The sequence below is a fragment of the Poromitra crassiceps genome (assembly GCF_964638095.1).
Source record: "Poromitra crassiceps genome assembly, chromosome: 11".
NCBI lineage: Eukaryota > Metazoa > Chordata > Actinopteri > Beryciformes > Melamphaidae > Poromitra > Poromitra crassiceps.
Window position 1 is genome coordinate 23973680 of NC_139643.1, and position 22063 is coordinate 23995742.

A 22063-nucleotide genomic window follows, 5' to 3' on the forward strand; every position below is an offset into this window, starting at 1 on the left:
ACAGGGAGCCTCCCGGTGAAGGATCGATGGAACCACAGCCAGTCCTGGTCCATGGAAACCACTCATCGCGCTCAACTAACCCTTTGACTTCAACAGCACTCTGAACAAGTGACGTTTTTCAAAGTCCACTCTGGGAAGCTCCATCAAAGAGCACAACACTATCACCGTGAGCCCTCCGCCTCTCCTCCTCTCCCTTCCTTCTTCTCTGGCTGAGGGGTTTGAAGACATGGATTCTGGGACCTCTACTCTATCCATACAGGATCCCTGCTTAACCAAAAAGGTGACCGAGGTGAAACCAGGCTACTCGCTAGCCTCCCTCCTCCCCCTCAGACCTCTGTTTGCAGGTCGATGATGTCCTGCCCCACCAGAGGGATGGGCGTGCCCGCCTTCTCCCACTCCACTGAGTGCAGCTCCAGGGGCGAGGCGGCCAGGGGCTCCAGGTCTTTGCGCACCCACGCAGGGGGCGACTGCGGTAAGCCGCGGACTCCCTCCCACGGCCTCTCCATAGGGGGCTGCTGCTTGTCCTGTCGGGGGGGGACAAAGAGGCGGCGCTTCAGTATCGACGTCATTAATCAACCCTAGGTGGTCCTGATTGAATTGATATGGGGGTGGGGCTGTGGGGGTGGGGATGGGGCTAATGACAGTGACAGCCATGTTGTCATTTGGGGTGAGTTACGCCATCTGGAGGCAAGTGTAATTATTGGACGCTGTGTCTTGTTTGTATAAATTTGAGACTGTGAGGTTGTATATAAACACTCACGCTGTGGTTCGTTTTGTCACTTCCTCCTGAAGACACACTCCATCTCACAGACTGTAAGAAGGAAGGAAGGAAATACATCCTTATTCAAATGGCCTCAAGGTGATGACAACCATAGAAGAAGAAACAGTGGTTGTTTTTAAGGTCATTGTTACACCACCAACAATAGTCTCATTCAAATTAAGACTATGAACCTCTGCTCAAATCATTTCACTTAGGATTGCCTCTCTTATTTTTCTCCGTTTGTCCTTCATTCATCGTAAATTAATGATTTCATGGGAATGGATGTTGAGGACGTCAGCATGTTATGTTACCTTGCTGTCAGAAGCAGGGGACTCTCTGTCTTTGTCGGCATGGTGCAGCTTCCTGTTGAGGTCCTGGAACATGTTCTGGTGGCGCTTCTTTGTGTGCATAATCTTCTACAGGAGACAAAACAATACAGAACAATCTATTGTAAAAGTGCGCACACTCGTAATGACATTGGATACATATTATATCGTTTGTAATCGCTGGACACAATCCAAACAATATTTACCTCAAAATCTAACTCGGCATAACGAGACTTCTGTCTCTGTAAAGAGAGGGGAAGACAAAGAAAATCAGTTCAGTTCGAAAACGCGTCTTAGAAACAACGTGTGGAAATGTTATTGCGCAAGAGCTACGCCATCCGATCCTGAAGCCACCGCCTCACCTCCAAGGAGCTCATGGACAGCGTGGAGATGGTCTCGCTCTTGGACATCATGGAGTTCATGGACTCGAAGGTGTTCTCCAGGCTGCTGTGGGTGATGTGAGACTCGCTGGACATGTTGTGAATGTTCTGGAGGGGCGAGTCTCTCTCCGAGTACGACACGCTCACCTGGTCGGCGGGGAGCGACTTGATGGCGAAGGCGGCCTGCGGCTCGGCGTAGGGCCCGCCGAGGTGCATCAGTCTGCTCGGGGGCAGCTGCTCCACGCTGATGTTGTATTTGGCCACGTCGTCTTTGGGCTTGGACCTCAGGGTGGAGGTGGTGTTGGGCATGAGCACGTAGCCGCTGCCGTCAGGCATGCTGCCCTCCACCTGACTGCGGGCCAGGTCGACGTCGAGCTGCTGGAAGAGCTCCCCGTCGCAGACGTACACGGTCTTCCCGCAGGCCGGGTCCACGCCTCCCGCCAGCCGACTCTTCTCTCTCTTCAGGGTGAGGGTGTGGTACTCTGGGAGCGCCACCATGTGGCTCTTGTTGGGGTTGGACGGCAGGGTGTGGAAGTTGGGGCCCATGGGGAGGGGCAGCTGAGGAGGGGACATCTTCTCCTCGGAGGAGGAGACCTTCATGCCTATCGAGACAAAGAGGCCAAACAACGCGTTAAGTCTCGGGCCCCGTGCGAGGAAGAGCTCAAACTCGTACAACTCGGTCATGTCGTCTCCTGAAGCACTTTGTCTGAAAGGTTGGTTCAGCACACAGGCTCTCTCTCATACGTGATCAGATGGTTTAAGTGCATGTCTCACAGAAGTTGGATTCTAAATGGAAAAATGGTTAAGGGGAAGTGGTGAACGGAGGGCTCACCTTGTCTGCTGGAATCGCCATCCTTTTCGAAGTCAGACTGTTGATAAAAGGAGAGCAAAAGTTCCGTCAGTGCTTTCATGCAGGCACATATTCATTTGGAGATAAAATACGAGAGAGGCACTCAAGACATTAGAAAGGCACTAAGCCAGGAAACGTACGGTTCTCTGGGTGTGGCCATTCTGAAGGGAACTGCCAGAATCTCCGTTGCCGTCGTCCTTACGGTCGACTACTCTGCACTTCACGGCCTCTTGGACCTGATGGAAAGAGGGACGGCACGGTCAGTTCCATTCAAACTGCACCTCAGATCGTCTTCACCTCATAAACAAAACACCCCAAAGACCACTCGACTGCCTCCGCTTTGTGTGAATGTTTTCCCCGCACCTCTCTGCGCAGGATGCAGTGGACCATGACGATGATGAAACCCTCCAGAGAGTCGAAGACGGCGAAGAGGATCTGGAAGAGGGCAGAGCGGCGGTCGGTCATGGCCAGGACAGCGGACATCCAGGTGAGCGCCAAGAGAGGCAGAACCACGCAGGAGCTCCACAGCGACGCCCTGCAGGACAGGAGTAGGAACAACAGTCTGGATTTTAAAAAAAAGCCTTGCACCACACACTACCGTCCTACCCTATTATTCACTGACAAAGCATTCTTCTCTCCTGTTGTCCGATGGTTAGACTAGATACCCGACGCGCATCATCAGTATAGCAGTAAATGGCACTGATGAGGGCGATAAGCGCCGTACTCTGGTGTACGGAGAAGATCAATAAGACCTACCCGGCTCTCTCCTTCAGCTTCACGTCGGTGATGCCGTCCTTCGACACCAGCTTGTTGAAGACCAGAATACCAATGACCATATTCACCTGTTAGCAAGAAAGACCATGGATGAGACAATGGCTAAAGTGCACTTTTTATTTATTTATTTTTATTTATTTTAATATACTATGAAGCTATGTATTGTGATGGATCAGGAAAGGAATACGAACCAGAACAACAGCTGCGGCAGGGCCAACAAAGGAGTAGAGGAGCCCACCCTCCAGAGACAGCCAGCAGCTAGGAAGGAGAGGGAGGGAAAATATTAATACTTAATAAATATAATAAAGGGTGTGTTAAAAAAAACATGGGAGAGAAATGAGAAGGTGCTGAAGGAGGCGGGGCTGAGAGGGAACTCACTAGTTGACGGTGCCGTAGCCCTTAGCCTTGGTGAAACCCACAGAAACAGCCACCACCAACGCAGGAAGCCCTGCAAGATAGGAAACGAGAAGACGACAAAAAGGGTCAAAACTCTTGACGAGACGAGAGGGAGAGGGCGAGTGAGGAAAAGCGGTACAGCTGGTGAGATACAGAATTAGAAGATTAGCGGTTGGAAAACAGAGTCAGGCGCTCCTACCCCAGCCTAAGCACAGGAAGCGCTTGCGGATGATGCGGTTGCGCAGACGACCCGTGACGGCCATGTAGGACTGCCAGGCTTCCGTCAGCACCCAGCAGAAAGACGAGAGGAAGAAGAAGTGCAGCAAGGCGGCGACCAGAGAGCACACCACCTGAGAGGGAGGGAGAGATGGAGCCGAGGAAGAAAGTGTGTCAGTGGTGGTGCTGCTGCTAATTTCAGAGTTCCCCCAAAGCAGCGAGCTTCTGAGAATGTTCAATAGAGAGCGGTTTTGCGATCGGCTGGTGGCGCCGCCTCACCTTGTTGCGAGCCTGAGTCTGTCCGACGAGAATGAGGGCATTGGAGCATATGATGGAGAGGCAGAAGTTGATGAGGATAACGGAGCGCTCAGAGCGAATGTACCTGGAGATTTGGAAGAAGAAGGAGAAGGAAAAAAGCGTTAAGTGAGTGGAGGGGAGAGAGGAGAGCGCACGGCATACAGAGCAGACGCCGACGTGGCCGGACTTTGCTCGTCGGGGGGGGGGGGGGGGGGGCACTTACTTCCAGACGGAGACGTAGATGATGATGAGGAGCAGCAGGGTGAGAGAGGAGACCCCACAGCCGACGATGAGGGTCACGGACGGGAGCAGTGCCTTGTCCATGATCTGCAGAGAGGAGACAAGAACATACTCTTTAGAGACAGCTGTACCCTGTTGACTAATATACACACATTCACACACAAAAGGCAGAGAAAAACGAGGGCTGCTGCAACTAACGATTATTTGTCGATTCATTTGTTGATTCTTTTATTGATTAATCGATTAGTTGTTTGGTGTATCAAATGTCAGAAAATTTTAATTCCAAGATGATATCCTCAAATGTCTTGGTTTGTCCACAACCCAAACATATTCAGTTTACTGTCATAGAGGAGTAAAGAAACCAGCAAATATTCGCATTTAAAAGCTGGAATCAGAGATTTTTTTTAATACTATTCAAAATAGTTGCCGATTAATTTAGTAGTTGACAACTAATCGATTAATCGTTACAGCTCTAGAGAAAACCGGTCTAGGCGGACGCACGTGCACGTGTGCGTGCACTGCACACGCACGCGCACACGCATACTAGAGAGGCCTCTGGGCGTGTGCTATCTGCAGAGGCAGACAGCGCTCCCTGTAGGCAAACAGTTGAATGGCACAATTAGGCCGTGGCTGAGGCAAGGTGACGCCAAGGTGAACATGTCAGGAAGATGGAGCAGCCGACTGAACACATGGCCGAGGTCACCGCACTTCTCCATTGCGCTTTTGAGTCAGCAAATGAGGCGAGGGGAGGATACAGCAGCACATATATCTCCCTCCACTAGGCGGGGGCGGGGACGGGGGCGGGCGGTGTTAATTCCCATCGCGGGAGTTGCTGCATTCAGTCATTAGCTTGAGCTGCTACAGTGCCATCTAATTATCGACAGCCATTTTGAGCTCCCCCCCCCTCCCCTTTTAAATCTGTAGCTGTATTTTTGCACTTTCTTGCTGTGCGTGTGTGTGTGTGTGTGTGTGTGTGTGCGTGTGTGTGCCTGTGTGTGTGTGTGTGTGTGTGTGCGCGCGTGTGTGTGTGTGCCTGTGTGTGTGCCTGTGTGTGTGTGTGTGTGTGTGTGTGTGTGTGTGTGTGTGTGAATATGCAGCTCCTTGCCCGTCCCTGCAGGAGTGGACAGGTGGACCATTATCACCTGTGCATTAATCTGCCGCCCCGTGCCCTGACACCATCTTAGCGCCTGACACTGCCAGGCGAGGCAGCCCTGTCCCAGACACGTACTCGTGTCTCCGACAGCCGGGGGGGCAGCGGCACCCCCCGGTGGCGACCGCAGTGAAGGCGATGTCTTCCCCTGCTGTCGCTTCACCTGCAGGGGCAAAGGGGGCCGGTGCCAAACAAAGCCCTGGCTGCCAGGCTGGCACACCTTCCTACGCGCTCTCCCCCCAAAAAGCTAATTGGCCGGGCCGGCTGCCCCGCGTCGCATTTGTCTGGCTCACACCTCCTCGAGGGGCTTTCGTGGGGCTTTGGAGTTTAATCTAACACCTCTGATTAGTCCCCGTCACTGCAGAGCGTGTGGGCCGGATGAAAGCATAAGAGGTCGGGGGGCTGCTGCAAAAGATGAAGCCCCTCTTTGACAAACGGCGTGATTACATTTTTCCCCGATAAGGGAAAAAAGTGAGAAAGGGCTAAGTGGCTCGCTAAAGGTGACGGGACAAATGGCCTCAAATGTAATAAATCTGCAGGTGTCAAATTGGCACACAGAGAGAGAGGCGAGAGAAATAAGAAACGGCTTTGTCCTTCATTTGGTTTATAAAGGCCGTGAATTGTTCCATTGCTGCTAGCGTACTCAACGCACGCCGTCAAATCCGTTTGGTGTTGTTGATTGTGTAGAAGAATTTCAGTTCCTCTCTCTCTCTCTCTCTCTCTCTCCATCTGTGCTCCACATAGACCTGGCTGATGTCAAAGCACAGCTGTTGAAGTCCGGCCTACGGCAGCCAAAGACTAATTTATTGTGGCAAATTTGTTTCGGAACGGATCCAGCGACATCAGAACAGAAGCCCCCCCCTGAAACAGATGGCAAGGCAGTGAGCTGCTTCTACCTGGACTGAATCTGGGGGGAGTAAATAACCGAGGCAACCGTGTCTGTCCCCTCTCTCTTCCCCAATCGCTCTATCTGGGTTGATGCTTGCACACCATGGGCCACTGAGTGAAATCCAGACAGCCAGTGTGACCTAAATATGAGGCCCGTCTTCTGCCTGTCCTTGACCCAATCCCATGTTCTCATTTTCCACATGAGCACAGAATGAGGAGAGGAAAAGATCCCACAGAGGAACCCCTCAACCAGTGAACACTTTCATTTGGGTTTACAATTGATTACCCATAGCACACGGCGCTAATTTGGGTCTATTTGGTCAAGGGCATGCGCTGGACTTAACTAGGTGGACTGCTCCCACAGGACCGCCATGCGTCCCAACACGCATGATCATGCAGTTAGTCCAGAAGAAATCAGACCATGTGGAATGAGAGCTAAAAAACACTGCAGTATCTGTGGTGTTTTTCCAGTCTTCACTCCTCCTCTCTCTGTCTCACTGCTGCTCCCCGCACAGCTCGCAGGCAGGCAGGCGGACGTTATTGAAAATGTCCACAGCAGCAGCAGCACACATAAAGGATGGCTGGAGAGGCGGGTGGGGGGAGAGGAGGAGGAGGAAGCGTCGATGCATGACCAGACGTCTGTCTCTCATTGGTCAGCCTCTCTCTCTCTCTCTCTCTGGCATTCTCAGAGTGAGACTCGCCACTGTGGCTAAAGAGGTGGGAGGAGGAGGAAGAGGGAGGTAATCGCAGGGAATTCAGGAATATTGGCAGACAGAGTAGATTGGCGCAGCTGCCTTTTCACTGCCGCGGGAGGTTGAAAGGGAGGGAGTATGTGCAGCTTATACCAAATATAGGAGGCGCTGTTCCCAATTGGCAACAGCCAGACGGATTGAAACGAGGCTGGAAACAACAGGTTGGGGACAGAAAAAGCACAGACACTGCTGGCTTTGGCAGCAGTGCAGAGAAATGATGCAGCCCGAATTCACTGACAGTGAATTTCACACAGAAGAAAATCCCATACCTATACAGTATGCGTGTGTTTATCCATTGCCAATACAGTTAGAGGAAAGCAATTGAATGCACAATTAAAACACGCAGCAATGGTCGGGAATACACATGTCCCTGAATTGATATAGGCAGACTATCTGTTGATTGTGGTGGTTATTTTGTGTGCACCACCACCAGCAAACTCTCAGTTGCACAGCAGAAACGGCCACACCATTTTCTCTCACCCTGCAGGGGAGGAGGGGGGGTATGTCAGAGGAGGGAGGGGCTGTGTGTGTGTGTTTTCTCCTCAGCATCTCAGTTATACCAAAAAATCACACAGACCGAGTTTGCGCTGCAGAAGCCGTTACCAGGGCAACTAGAGAGCGAGCTGCTTCAGAGGCACACAATCTATGGGGGGCAATTATACATGATCTTTGCGCAGGAACTAGCCTAAGCTATGCGTAATGTCAGCAAAGCATCCAGTGCGCACTGCCAAGTTCTCCTGCTCAAACTGTGTATGCATACATTTGCGCTGTTGCAAGATCATGCATAATTTCTAAAAATGCATTTAAAACAGGCTAGTAGTGAATCAAAAATGATGTTAAAATGAAAATAACTGACACGGGTTATCTCTGCTGCAATATTTGTTTTTGTCTGTGTCTTATGCCAATTAATTGATTGCAAAGAATGCCAACTTGAGCCCATGCAAAATAATCGACAAGGGAATTAGCGATTCACTTGTTTTTATCTCTCTCTCTCTCTCTCTCTCTCTCTCTCTTTCCCCCGTTATTCTGAAATATGCCATTTCTGCATTTCAACATGTTGCTCGATCAGTTATCTGCCTCGATAAAATATCAAGGCTGTAATTCTTTGCTCAACGGCACCTGCACAGACACAAAAGACGGGCATGCAGCGCTACAGCGAATCACTCGAAAACAACGACTACTACCTTCAGAAAAAAAGAAAAAAATCCACACGAACAAACATTGTGATTTAGTGCAGAGAGGGAGGGAGAGAAACAACACGGTGAAGAAGATGCACAACACTTACCGAGTCGAGGTCTATCCGCGCTAAAATGGCGAAGGTGGAGAGGCTGTCACACACGCATTTGGTTCTGAATGAATCAACGGGGACCGCTCTGCAGCTCCGAGCAGACCAAGAGCCGAGCAGGGAGGAACTGCACAGTGCACAGGCAAGACAGAGAGGCAGCGGCGGGTTAGTTAGCACACACACACTGCTACTGCTATGAGATAGATGCGCTTTGGAATCTTTCATGTGAAGCTCTCTTCAGGGAAAACACGTTTTAATTTTTGATATGGTAAAAAATAAAATAAGATTAAAAAAAAATGAGTCATACACACCCATCAGTTTGGAATAGTTATAAGAGCCCAATGCATGGGAATGCTTGGATTGGTTAAGATTCAAATACTGATATAATTGGCTCTTATGATTCAATCAATAAAACAAACATTGTTTCATACAACCTGAGGTGCTCAGATGGCTATCTATGGCATTTATGAGATTAATAGCGTCTGTGCCATGATTAATGCTGATAGGCTATCATGGAATTCATTAGCATAATCTTCATAATTTCTCACAATTGGCAATCTTTCCTCAGGAGCACTACACGTGAGACAGCAGCACTTTGCTCCAGCTGTGTTCAAGAGGGTACAAAGGACAATGTGTCCCTCCTTTCATAACAGAAGGTGGTTTGGATGGGAATATGAGGACAATATGAACGATGATTATCCATGACTGGTACATTAATATACTGTACATCTAAACTTTACATAGCCTAACAAAAACAACAACAAAACAAAACAAAACAAAAATAAAGAAATCTTGATTTGACCTCACCAGAGACATAATGTGCCAAGCCCAGACCAGACAAAAGTTGCACACATTCTGACCAAAATATGAAGGAGACCTTTGAAAGATCAGATCTTTCTAAGGTCTAAGAGCAAACCATATATTTTGTAGGCTACACTCAAAAAACAAACAGACACTGAATATTGATTAGGTCACCCTTCAAGTCATGCACCCACATTTGCAACTAAGAGAGATGCTGAGGGCTCAGAAAAGCATGTGCCCGCTTTAGACAATCTCTCTGTGATCTCCTGCGTTCATCTCATGACACGCTGCAGAACCTCTTATTCGTCTACATACATCTGTATATTGGTTCAAGTTGATTCGTAGAGGATGTGATGGAGAGACGTTACTAAGTGGAGTGCTCCGTCCCTCGAAGCCAAACTTTCTGTAGGCAGCTTTTGGAAAGGAACACTGACCCCAAACAGTGCCATCAGCCTTGGCGTCCTCCCTCTGCCATTTCCGCTGTCTCCTATCCTGCCATTAATCACATCCGCTGTCCAAAACGAATGTAATTTGACTAGAGGCACGTCACCCTCCCTCCTCAAAGTGTGGCTTAATTACATCTTCTCCCTCCTCTTCTCTCTTCTTCATACTCTTTCCTCCCCCCCCCACTCCTTCAAGTCATTCTCACAATTGCTTTGCTTTGCTCTAGTGGTGTGTTGTAGTCGTTATATATGGATGCTGTCGTCGTGCATGTGCGAAGGTGTGTGGCGGGTAAAGCATGTTCACAGCTTATCTGTACTCCGCGAGTGTACAAATCTATCTAAATGTAAATGGCCCACCTGTGCAACATGCTTCCAGAGGGCAAAGTGGCCCGCGGGGCTGATTGATCCGAGCCCGGGGCCGCTATATAGCAGCACCGTTTCATAACTCATTCAGATGCATCTGAGCATCTTGAAGAAGTCCCTCACGCCAACAGCCATTAACCTCGCCAATGACATGTGAACGTGAGCGCGAGGCGAGCAGCCATTGTCTTTAGATTGATTCTCCGCGGTCTGACCTGCAGGGACGCACCAATGAATTGACTCTCTGTAATGAGGTTTCGGGAGTGTCGCCTGTGTGTGTGTGTGTGTGTGTGTGTGTGTGTGTGTGTGCCTCCACTCTGGATGTGGTTCATCTAAAGCGATCTGTAAAGACTACGTTAGATCAGAGATCGCAGTGTCACTGCTGCCCGCTGTTCTGAGCATCGTTGAGGTTGTCGTGTCTTTAGCTCGTCTGTCATACGGTAAGTATGTGTCAGACAGATGAGCAAAGCCCTGCCTGCTTCTGGCCGGGGGAGAGATGGGTCAATGCGCTGCCCCCGCTGCTCTGTCTGTCCTCCTTGTCGGAAATGATTGACTTCAAAAGAAAATGGATGCAACATCATCGCTCTGCGTCTGGCAAGTGTATAGGGCTGCGGGGCCTGAATGCTCGTATGCGGAGCTCTGGCGGGAGGCAAAGGGATAAACAACAAACAACAAACGCCGCCACCAGATGAGCCGACGACGACGAGGCCACCCATAGGACAGAGATGCGATGATGATGATTGATGGGTGTACTGTTGAACACACGTTCAAGGAGAAAAGACGCTCAGTCATGCTTACGTTTCACTCTCGTCCCAGGAGAGGCAGGTCTCGTTGATGGTGCCCTGGAAGAGAGGCAGACAGAGAAGAGGCGGAGTGAGGAGTCTCTTCAGGAAAGGGAAATGTGTAGGTTTGATGTGTGACCAGTGTACTACTGACTGTCCAGTTGGAACAGCGTACTATCGACGTGTGAGATGCAACAGCTTGCTGCCAGCCACCTGCCCACACTTCTTACCACTATCCCCGTGCCCCCCCCCAACACCACCCATATCCCCACTAACCCTATACCCGCCCCTCGAATCCTGACTCTCTAGCACCTTCCTATCATAGTGTCACTGCAAATGTCAACAAAATGTCAACGTCTGTGTACCGTGGGTAGCAAACACCCAGAGGGGGGATGGATGTGTGTTTTTTTGGTAAGGCGACATTAGATGAGTTAACTGCTGAAAACTTACATTGTGGAGGTGGGGGAACTCGATCTCAACGGGAGATGACACAAGAGTTGGAGTGGGCTTGACGATCACTGTCACCACCTTTGAGTTGAGCAGTGTGGTGTTACTGCAGGGAGAGAGAGGAGAGTCAGTATGTGATCAAAATGAATCATAAAAATATGAATGTTTGAATGTTTGAATCAAATCAATTCATGGTGTATGAACTAGGAAATTAGTTTTTTTTACAACTTCAAAATCATGTAAAACAGAATAAGATACAAAAACCAGAGTCTATGACAAAAACTAATTCAGTAGTAGTCTAGTAGTCTAGTCAACAGGGGGCGCCAAAGTGTTTAAGCATTTAAATCTTGTAAAGGTGGAGCATACAGTCCATGGGTGGAGCAGTGTTATTTACCTCTGGAAGGAGAGAATGGAAGCAAGGTTCCTGTAGAGGACGATGCCAGCCACAAAAGCAGTGGTGCCTTCTGAGAAGAAACAAAAAACACGCCTCATTAGACTCAAGCTCATACGACTGCAAAACGCTTTACCTCCATATTCTCATTGGAACAATTACGCCTGAGGTTGTATATCTTTTTGCAGTGAGTTCCATGAAGAAGCAGCAGAGAACACATGTGACACGCTCTACCTGAATTTAACAGGACATACTGTATGACACACACAAAAAAAGGTATGTGGAGTCAGAGTGAGTGTGAGGGGGGGTCTCACCAGACTGATCGATGGACAGGGCGTCACGGGTCACTGTGATCTTCTCCTCAGAGGTGCGGACCCAGTCCAGCATTCCCCTCCAGCCCTTCACAGGGAAGGTGAAGTTGGAGCTCATGGCGGTGGGCCGCTTATGGATGCTCAGCACTAGGAAAGACCCAGAGAGAGAGAGAGAGAGACGAGGGACTCGTTAGCTGAATGAACTGTCTGAACGAGCTGTATCAAGCGGTGCCAGGGACATTTTGGTGACATGTATGTGTCTGACCTGGAGGAGGAGTTATTTGCTACCGAATCCTACAAGAATGTCACCCTAACCAAAAACCTTCTCGCACAAGACAGACTCGTTCAACACCTTGATTAGCTTAATAGCAGAATCCACGTGTGTCGTGCTGAATATGATTATAAGCAGCTGCCCTCACGGAATAACACCTTGGCGATGATGACCTCGATATTTTGCGGCCGACGTACTTGGCCACTGTGTCAAAGTGATAATTGATGCGTCTTGCTACTTATATGGACTTCCATTCGCAGGGCGTGACTAAGATTGATGCACTCTCTGGCTGCGGGGAGGACAGGGCATGCTGACTGGAGCTGAGCAGAGAGCAGCTGGCAGAGGACGTCAGGTCTCACCTAAATTCTCGGTGACTTCATAAATGTCCTGAAAGCCGCTCATTTGGATCCCAATCATGTCCACAAAGTCCTCGACGAGGCGCAGGAACTCCTTGATGTTGGCGCCCATCTGATTGGAATGCAGAGAGGAGGAAGAGGAGGGGGTGGAGGAAGAGTCAGGAAGAGAAGAGGGGGGAAAGGGGGTGGGGGGGTGGGGGTGTTAATCTCGATGTTGGTCACATTATATACATTCTATGCAATTAGGCAAGACTACCATGTACTGAGAGAAGAACCGTTGCATGTTATATTGGTGCAGCTACTAGTTCTTATTCAGAGCACTCGGCACTGAAATATCTCTATATAGAAGAGAAGCACTACTGGCTGCTATGCAACATCGGAACTTCCTTAGGGCCATAAATGGGCAGGCAGGCTGTTGATTCATTCTCGGGTTCCCCCCCCCCCCCCCCTCTCCTTCTCATTCAGTGGAGGGGAGGGAGGGCAGGCTGTGTTGCGTGTCTCTGACGCAGAACTGCAGCGATGTGGGCGCGAGGTGTAGGTGCGTCTGCGTCTCCTTATACTGCTACCATGTAGGCCGGCATAGAGACTCAACAGATTGGAGAGTGGGCGCCGTTTCTACTCTTTGGCATTGAAGTGCTCGCCGCCACTCGTCGTGGCCTTGGTAATTCACCGTGCAGCTTCAATTCATCCTCCCAATGCGTGTTTACGCTCCGGATTGAGGGCATTTTGTATTCTTCAGCTCTGCGCACGTCATTGCTTTAAGTCTGTATAAGACGCTCGACAACTAGGAAAATCCCCCCCCCCCCCCCTCGTTAGAGATACTGACAGTGGACAAATGTAGCTTACTGAAAAATGATGTCAACAGGTGGTCATATTACCATGATAGACACATAGAAGTTTTGGAATAATGTAAAATAATAATACACGTTTTATTATCTGTTGTAAGAATATCTTATGTGAAGCAGGAAATCTGTGCAGCCTTTTGATGAGGGAGTTCAAGATCAGCGGTTCCCAAAATGGGGTACGGGTACCGCTATGGGGTATGTGGAGGTACTACAGGAGGTACTTGAGAGAAAGGGGGAGATGGAAAAATGTAAGAATAAATCGTGAAAATAAATGAAATGTTAAAATAAATCTGCTCAAGAGGCAACTCTTTCACCCCCTGATTCTTATTTTGTTATGTTATATTCTTCAAAAGGTGGGTTGCATCATATGCTATAGATTTCTCTTACAGTTTTCGAAGCAAAATGTTAAGGTAAAGGCGGTACTTGGATTCAGAAATCAGGGAAAGGGGGTACTGAAATCAAAAAGGTTTGAGAAGCACTGTGCTAGATTCGATGGGATCTGGACATGACATCTGCTGTGTTTTTCTCTCTCATCAATGTCTCATCTTAGCCCGTTTAGCCATTAGTGTCATATCCCCATCGCAGTCTGTCTAATCCGATGGTGGGTGGTGAGTTAAAGGGCATTCGGGAGTGTTAATCAGTGGAAGAGAAGAGCACCAGTCACTGCAACTCTTTCACCCTCACTTTCACCCCCACACGTTCACACCAAAGCCCTGCAGTGTCCTGCAGTGTGTGAGGTTTTTTTCTTTTAGCCATGCATCCATCCTCTTATCACTTACCAGCTGTGCCTCCTCCCATTTGTCATGATGTTCCTCCTTCAGTACGTTGCTGATGGTCTGTACGTAGTTCTGCAGATCATTAAATGGAAGCAGAGGTGTGAGAGGAGACCAAATGTAGCCTAATTTAAAAAAAAAGTTTTTTTTTGCTCAGAGAAGCATGAGATGCTTTCAAAACTACTCCATCAACTTAGTTCTCAACATGACGTAGTGTAGAGAAGATCCACAAAGAAACACTACAGCCTTTCTTTTCAGTTGTAAGATAAGATAAGATCACATTTCGGCTCACCTCTACATCTGCATTGCTGAGTCTCAGGCTGGTTCCCCTGTACAGCTCAGTGGTGTTCTTCAGGATTTCGACGATGGCCAAGAGGTCTCCGCTGTACTTTGCCCCCTCATCTGAAGAGAATCTCAGGCGCGAGATCACCTCAGAGACTCCGTCCGCCACCTGACCCTTCTGTGCCTTGGAGACGTAGTCTTGAGTCTACAGGAGGACAGGCGAGACGTTAATCTAAATCATTGACATTGTCTGGTTTGAGTACACCCACTGGGAAATTAGCCATTAGGACAACAAAACAGATGAGGCATTTGCCATTTTAATTAGGGTGCTCGTGATAATGATTTTCCAGGGCAGGCCGGGGTAATGGACTTACCAGCATCTGTATCGTCTCGTAGTTCTTGGACACACACTTGATGTGAGTTGGGTTCTCCCAGAAGGCGAGACCTACAGCGTCGAGGGTGCACCGGCGCAGGATCATACCTGGTTATGAGAGAAAGTACTTATGATTGGCATGATAAACAATTAAATACGTCCAAGCAAATGTAATCATTCAAAATGTATAAAAGTGCATGAGGCTTGCAGATGAAGAACCGCGGTATGTCCACTTCAGGCTTTCAGATGATTTTCAAATGTCACACAACACTAAGTTGCAGTGTTGTGCACATTCATCACTGAGCTCAGTAGAGGTTGTGTGCTTGTGATGTGTCACATTCGCAATTGAATGCAGAGTTGAAAGCGTTTTTGGTGATTTGAAAACAGTTTGAAGCAGACTTATATGGCCCGTTGTCGTTATTGCCACCGTACCTGTAGCGTCAGCAGGGCAGCCGACTGCAGCCAGGTCCCCAGCAGGTGTTCTCCTCCAAACACCATCTCCAGTGATTTCCTCAGGACAGATCTCATGGGGCTCTGAAGGGTTACAAACATCATGTTATCATGTTGTACGAAGCAATATGTGAGAGAAAATGCTCTTCCATGCTGGATTAGATTAGAGTGTTGCAGCTACATGTGGGAGTCACTAACCTGGGCATCTCCTCTCATTGCAATGCCTCTGCTCTCCCTTCTCTCCAGGACAAGCTTCTCCACCATTGAAAGGCCCTTCACAGGCTCTGTGTCTCTGTTGGCTTCCCCCACCACAAGTCTTACTGCAGCTGCTCCACGTGCTCCACGACTGCCAGCGCCCATCAACTAAAGACAAAGAATAATACACACCATGAACTCTGACTTCTGATATGGCTGTAATAGACTTACATCACCATTCATTTAGATTTCATTTAACATTTTTTTTTAACATTACTCTCTAATTAGAGTGAATGTTGAAACTGGGACAGTGTTTATTTACCGGGACACTGTTTCAGGAAGCAGTTGGCCGTCTCCTTCCAGCCGCCGTGGCACTCGGAGCCCCCGTAGGATGGCCCGTTGCACTCCCGCATTCTCTGCATGGTACCGTTGGAGCAAGAGGCCGAGCATGGACTCCAGGCAGCCCATTCATTCCAGGATCCATCCACTAGAGGGAAGCAGAGAGACGCAGATACGCAGCGAGTGAGTAGAGTAGCAGCACAGGGACAAGAGACAGACCCTCAGGCCACAGCCTATTACGGCACACTCACACTGATGATATTACCATTTCACATGGCCCACTTTGACTGAGTTTAAGTGAAACTGAAAGGTGATGCTTAAGCGGATTGTCTTTGAAGCACCACCACAGGTGCCTCTCAACCTTGAAGGTCCACTGTTCTCCTCAAAGCTCAAATCATTTAATGAAGAGAGCTTTTGAGTGCACGGTGCTTAGCTGAGGGGATCACTCTGTGTTGGAGCAGTGCAGGCCAGCGCAGTCTTGGTCTTGAGCACTAATGACTGAGCGACCTTGGATGGAATGAGTGTTTTTCTTTTATATCTCAAAACCAACATGAGGAGGAGACTGATTTCTTCGTTGCACCCATAGTTCCCCTCATTATCAGCCTTTCAGCCCATCTGACTGCCTGACCAGTGAACTTCTTAATGTCATAATGGGAACGGACAAGGGGCATGATTCAATGTTACTCTATCAAACACTATTTTATCTGTATTTAATAAAGGGGCGGAGAAACATTGATACCGTAAGAGGGAATGCAAAGAAAAGTAGTTTGAAAAAACACCGGAAAATACTTAATAGTGTTCATATTTACAGATTTAATTTTGGGGGACAACAAGTCTTGAAAAGATCAAAGTACTTAGCACAAAAAAAACAAATCAATCATAATTGCTATCAAATGTTGCCCTAAAAGACGAAAGAACTGATGGTATAAAGTGGCGTGTTAAAAGAGGAATTGGTTCAAATAAATATTTCTATCATGTTAAATGGACTATTAAGGATGAATCCATTTTCAAAGCCCTTCAATTTCAGATGAAATATGTAATCATTTCTCAGTAATGGCTTTGCCCATAACAGCCCATTCTGTTGTGGCGCATGTGGCCATCTGCTGGTCTTAGTACGGAATTGCAACAAGGCAGGCAATATAATTGGATGGATCAAGAATTTTCAAAGAAATCAGTTTTTGAAGCACACAAATGATGATGATAATTCCTTAACCCGACAATAGGTGGGCAATGTCCAACGTCCAAACTGTAATTGTGAGTGGGAAACGAGTTGACTCCTCTCAGTGCCTGAGTAGGTGGCAGAGTAGAAAAGAACTACAGGGACCATGAGGAGAGTGTCAGTCACCACTAGCCACTGACTAACAAGTCGAGTGAGGGATTTGTATTTTTTTCTATGGGTGTGTCAGCCTGCCACTGCTGCTTTGTGCTGGGGGTGGTGATGCCGTTCAGCTATGTAATTGGCACTCAAGTGTATGAATCAGTTAGTAGGAAGAGTGGGGGTCAAGTATCACAGCCAGAGTCAATTTTCATGGCTTTGCAGGGAAATAATATGACCTAGTGCATGTGTAGTATTTATCACATCATATCATATGTCATATCATATCAATAATCATATATCATATCATTGTGTGATTTTCAACACTGGGGGGGGGGGGGTCAAAGATATCAGAGATAGAGAGTTAAAAAAAGCAAAGTCCCTCTCTGACTCACCTGGGCAGACGGCAATGTTGCAGAACTTGGTTTGCTTGGGGGGCCCGCGGCAAGGCTCTCCTCCATGCTGGGGCTGCTTGCACATGCGGGACCGGTCACGATAACCACGACCACAGGTGGAGGAGCACAGGCTCCAGGGGGCCCATTCATCCCAAGCACCGTCAACTGTACAAAGATAAGAAAGTTAGACTCTGTGTTTATATTTTAAGTTTGATTGTTTTTCCTGAATTTTTTTCAAATATTTCTTATGAAATAGGTATGCTTTGTTTGTTTGAAAATGAACAATGTACAACTGCTATTGTGATTGCCTAGTACTTCTCAGCTTTGGATGGAGGTTCAGAATAAATATTTAAAATTCATAGGCTGAACGGGTATATTTTGTAAACTCTCCACTAGGTGGAGTAGTGCTCCGCACCATCTCTCAGCCTCTTTTTGCACAATCCACATCTTCCTAACATTTTGCACACTCAGTGTATATCAACACACACACACACCAACACACACACACACACACACACACACACACACACCAACACACAGACACACACACACATGCGCGCGCGCACACACAGGAAACCGGGAGGCAGGCACTGACCGGGGCAGACAGCGGTGTTGTTGCAGGGCTGGTTGTCACGGAGGGGTCCAGTGCACTGGGTGGTGTAGGAGCTGGTGACGCAGACGCGGTTGCGGCTCTGCCAGCCCTCCCCACAGGTGACTGAACACACACTCCAGGGGGACCACTCATCTGCAACGGCATCCTCTGCAAACAGCATGGAATACAGGGTCAGCACACACCTGGAAAGCTAGCTAAATCTAGCATCTGTGTGTTTGATTAGAAGTTCAGGTTGAACTTTGTCATACTGTGTGCTCCTATTCCTCCTAGTTTTGTAACATTTAGTCTCTGCGATTCAGTTATCATTTGATTGTTTTGAGGTGAGTTCCGTGTGTGTGTGTGTGTGTGTGTGTGTGTGTGTGTGTGTGTGTGTGTGTGCACCTGCAGAGTCTGTATACTTTTTTTTTTGAACTTACAAAACTTTCTGAAGCAGTCTCATCTCACCTGTTTGGGTTGCAGCAACAACTCCGTGGTTAGGATTTTCAACGTTGTCTCTCTTCAAGCCAACGATGGAGCGCAGGGCTTGGCTCCTGCTGTGCAATTTGCCTGTGACAATGTGATGACGGTATATGATTATTGAATGAAGCCCCCGGCTCACCTGCAGCACAAGTGTTTGCAAACTAAATGATTGACAGGCGGGCTCACCAATGCAGGGCTGAGGGTTGCAGGCCTGTCCTTCTTCGACGATGCCCTTGCAGACGCCGTCCTCTGGCTGGCAGGCTCGGCTGCGCACCTGGACTCCGCCCCCGCACTCTTGGCTGCATTCTGACCAGCGGCCCCACCCGCTCCAGCCCTCTGCAGGAGGAGAGGAGGACAGCGACGAAAAATGAAGGTTAGGAAATCACAAAGCGCTTGAGATGACAGTAATCAGGTTGCACACTGGTACAGGTGATCTATTGGTACAGAAAACAACCGGCAACAACCGGCAGAGCTCATTTAAAATGACACTGACACAGTGGAAAAGTGGCATTGTGGCAGGCAGAAATGTACACACTTTGCACGTCTGCACATACTGTAATTGCCTATCAGCGAGGGAATACACAAAGCACTTTGCAAACGAATGCGCCTAGCCCCGAGTAAACTTTGCATGTACGAACAGGAAGCGAGTTATTATTTGTGCGATGCGCAGGAGGATGATTACTGTAGAACGTGGACGACTCTTTGTGAGCAGAAACAAACACTCAAGTCGATACATGTTCCCGTTTGAAATGGTGATTGTTTGCTTTCAAGCACTCAGTGTGCCCGCCCGGGCGACGGAGCGCTGTGTGAACGCTGGCTGGGGCGTTGCCATGGCGACCCAAAGTGCTCAGCTTCGATTTCCTGCTGCAGGCTGATTGTGAGGGCTTTGTGTTGATTTCTGCACCCCCTAAACACCGCCCACCCCCACGTGGCACCTACACACACACACACACACACACACACACACACACACACACACACACTCACTCACACACACACACACACACACACACACGCACGAGCGTGCACACACACACACACACACACACACACACACACACACACACACACACACACACACACACACACACACACGCACACACACACACACACACACACACACACTCGATCCTTCACCAAAAACCCCACTCTTTGCAAAGCGGCCCCCCCCCAACCCTCAGAGGATTTGCAGACCTGACATGTCTGCCTCGGACAAAATGGAGAGCTAATAGTGCTGCGTGCAGTCCAGGGTAGTGTTGCCACTTAGGCTTTAAGGAGCACCGGCGTTTTTTCACTAGCACCTTTGATTTACTTTGCATTACTTTGTGGCAGCACAGAGGGAGCATCTTCTGCCCCCGTGTCTCGGCTCTACAGGCACGGATCATTACACCTCCACTGCCCCCCAGACACAAACAGGGGCTGGAGAACATCACAACACAATCCACAACAATCCAGTCTGGTGGATTTGTTTACAACACAACATAATAAAGTGTGTGTGGGGGTGTGTGTGGGGGTGGGGGGTTGTTTCTATAGGAGTGAGATGTTCTGATAAACCTCGTGGTCTCACTAAATCTCTGTGAAAAAGACAACACAGCAAAACCCAAACTCAGTGCAGCTGAACTTACTGATGATCTCAGCATCACGTCCGTTGTCTCTGGGCACGGGGAGGCATTTCTCAACGTAGACTCCGCCTCTGTAGCAGCTGCCTGGCTTCCTCTGTGGGGTCTCCCAGCACTGGCAGGGGGTGTTCATGATGCCACAGGGGTTGTCATGGGTGCTACTGTTCAGGCACTTCTCCAGCCACTGGCACAGCATCTGGCAGGCGGGCATGCTCGGGTTCCTCTTCCCCACGACCAGAAACTCAGCCTTGAACTCGCTGACGTCACTCTCTCCCTCCTCCGCCACCGCCGACTCCAGGCCGCGTCTGGTCGCCACCTTGCGGATCTGCAGGAACTGCTTGCTGGACTCCAGGTAGGTGACGGTGGTGGAGGCGTCGCACAGGCGCACCACCTCGTCGAAGCTCTCCATACCCAGGTAGGTGCGAGAGGTCTCGATGAAGGAGTCGAACTGGAAGGTCTTGATCTGGCGCGGCACGCAGGAGTCGGTGGGCTTGGTGATCTTCATGTAGACGTTGTAGCGCCGCGGGTCGGGGTTCTGCAGGGTCCAGGAGCACGGCGTGGAGGGCAGGGCGACGGCGGAGGAGAACACACCGAAGAAGCGGCTCTGTTCCAGGGTGGCGCAGGTGGCAGAGGCCGGGCCGGACGGAGTGCAGGAGGTCAAACCGAGGAAGAGCAGGGCGAGGGCCACACAGGGGCCGGAAAGGGCTGACCACGCCATTGGCTTGGCTTAGATAGAGGGGGGGGGGACTTCAGTTGCTTCAGATGTTTTGCCTGATCGCTGTGATCCCTCTCAATAACTAGATAGGGTTTGTGGGCTTTAGTGAATCAGACAGTCTGTCATCATGCCTGTATCAAAGAAGATGCTGCAGGGAAACAGGGAAAAACAAAAGGAGAAAAAACAATCCATTACTCAGTGCTTTGCAACATCTCAATCATCCAAACAGAAAAGCAGATATCACAGTATGCAGGGTAATGCAGCATTCTCCAAGTAAAATGTGAGTTTTCTCTCTAGATCTTAATTGGACATGACACACATTAATAGTCACCCTAATTGTCTGGTTCCTATACAGCTCCCCCTCACTGCAGGGCTTTGTCTCTGATCTGTGTAACACTGTGTTTCCATGCAGATTGAGTGATCTAAAGTGGGCCAGACTTTGGGACATAATTACACATTAACACATTGTTCTGGTACTGCAATTACAGTCCTTCACAGCAGGCTGGTATCTTCAAGCCTGCCCTTTCCTCCCACACGCGGAGCCGCCGCCATCCGTCGTGCGTCAGACCTGACGTCTACGCGACGCATCGCCGCTGGCAACCACAGAAGCTTTACTATCACTTATACAACGTGTTTGTTGTATTGAGCAGTGACAAAGGCATACTTCACTATCCGGCCCTTGACATTCCACTGATCGCTTGGGCAAAATGTCTGCAGTTACGTACGAATGCATCAAGTACAGATGTTTCAAACAAATCGGTGACAAATTGACTGTCCTGCAACTATATGAATGCGAATGCGTGCATGTTAAGAGACACACATGCACATTAGTGCCACCCACTTCTAAACTTGAGTGATTTGCTAAAAGGTCACTCAAAAACAATTGACACTACTCTGCAAGGCATGCATTTGATTGAGTATGCGTTCTCATAAAGTATTCCTAACTTTTCTCCACTTAGTTTGTTTCCATATAACTCAATTCAACATGCTCTATACAGATGGTACGTTATCCCGCGGAGACAGTGACCTGACCTGTGGCGACCCTGCCTGGCCGGGGAAGCAAAAGCAGACGGGATTAGCATCAAGGTCGTTGTGCTCGACAATAACGAACCGAGGTGACTGCCGCCCCCTCCTTTGAGCCAAGAAGACAGGAGAAAACCCTGTTGCTCAGCAACATCTGTCACATGTTCCAGGCTCTCCTGTCTTTCTTTTGC

General features: G+C 48.9%; 1 protein-coding gene across 1 annotated transcript; it reads right to left on the minus strand.

Annotated features, from left to right (window-relative positions):
• Window positions 1–326: 326 nt before the first annotated feature.
• LOC310784718 (adhesion G protein-coupled receptor B1-like) lies at window positions 327–20852 on the minus strand (the record flags this gene model as incomplete). Its single annotated transcript, XM_083645748.1, has 31 exons — window positions 327–524; window positions 761–811; window positions 1072–1176; window positions 1293–1328; window positions 1449–2068; window positions 2299–2335; window positions 2457–2552; window positions 2680–2851; window positions 3073–3158; window positions 3282–3348; window positions 3469–3538; window positions 3686–3836; window positions 3982–4084; window positions 4223–4326; window positions 8315–8441; window positions 10717–10760; window positions 11151–11253; window positions 11542–11611; window positions 11853–11996; window positions 12480–12588; window positions 14101–14169; window positions 14387–14581; window positions 14751–14857; window positions 15182–15283; window positions 15398–15562; window positions 15717–15881; window positions 17444–17608; window positions 18039–18203; window positions 18501–18602; window positions 18702–18851; window positions 20141–20852. The coding sequence occupies 31 exons, from the start codon at window positions 20850–20852 to the stop codon at window positions 327–329; spliced, it is 4590 nt and encodes a 1529-aa protein (XP_083501874.1).
• Window positions 20853–22063: the final 1211 nt, after the last annotated feature.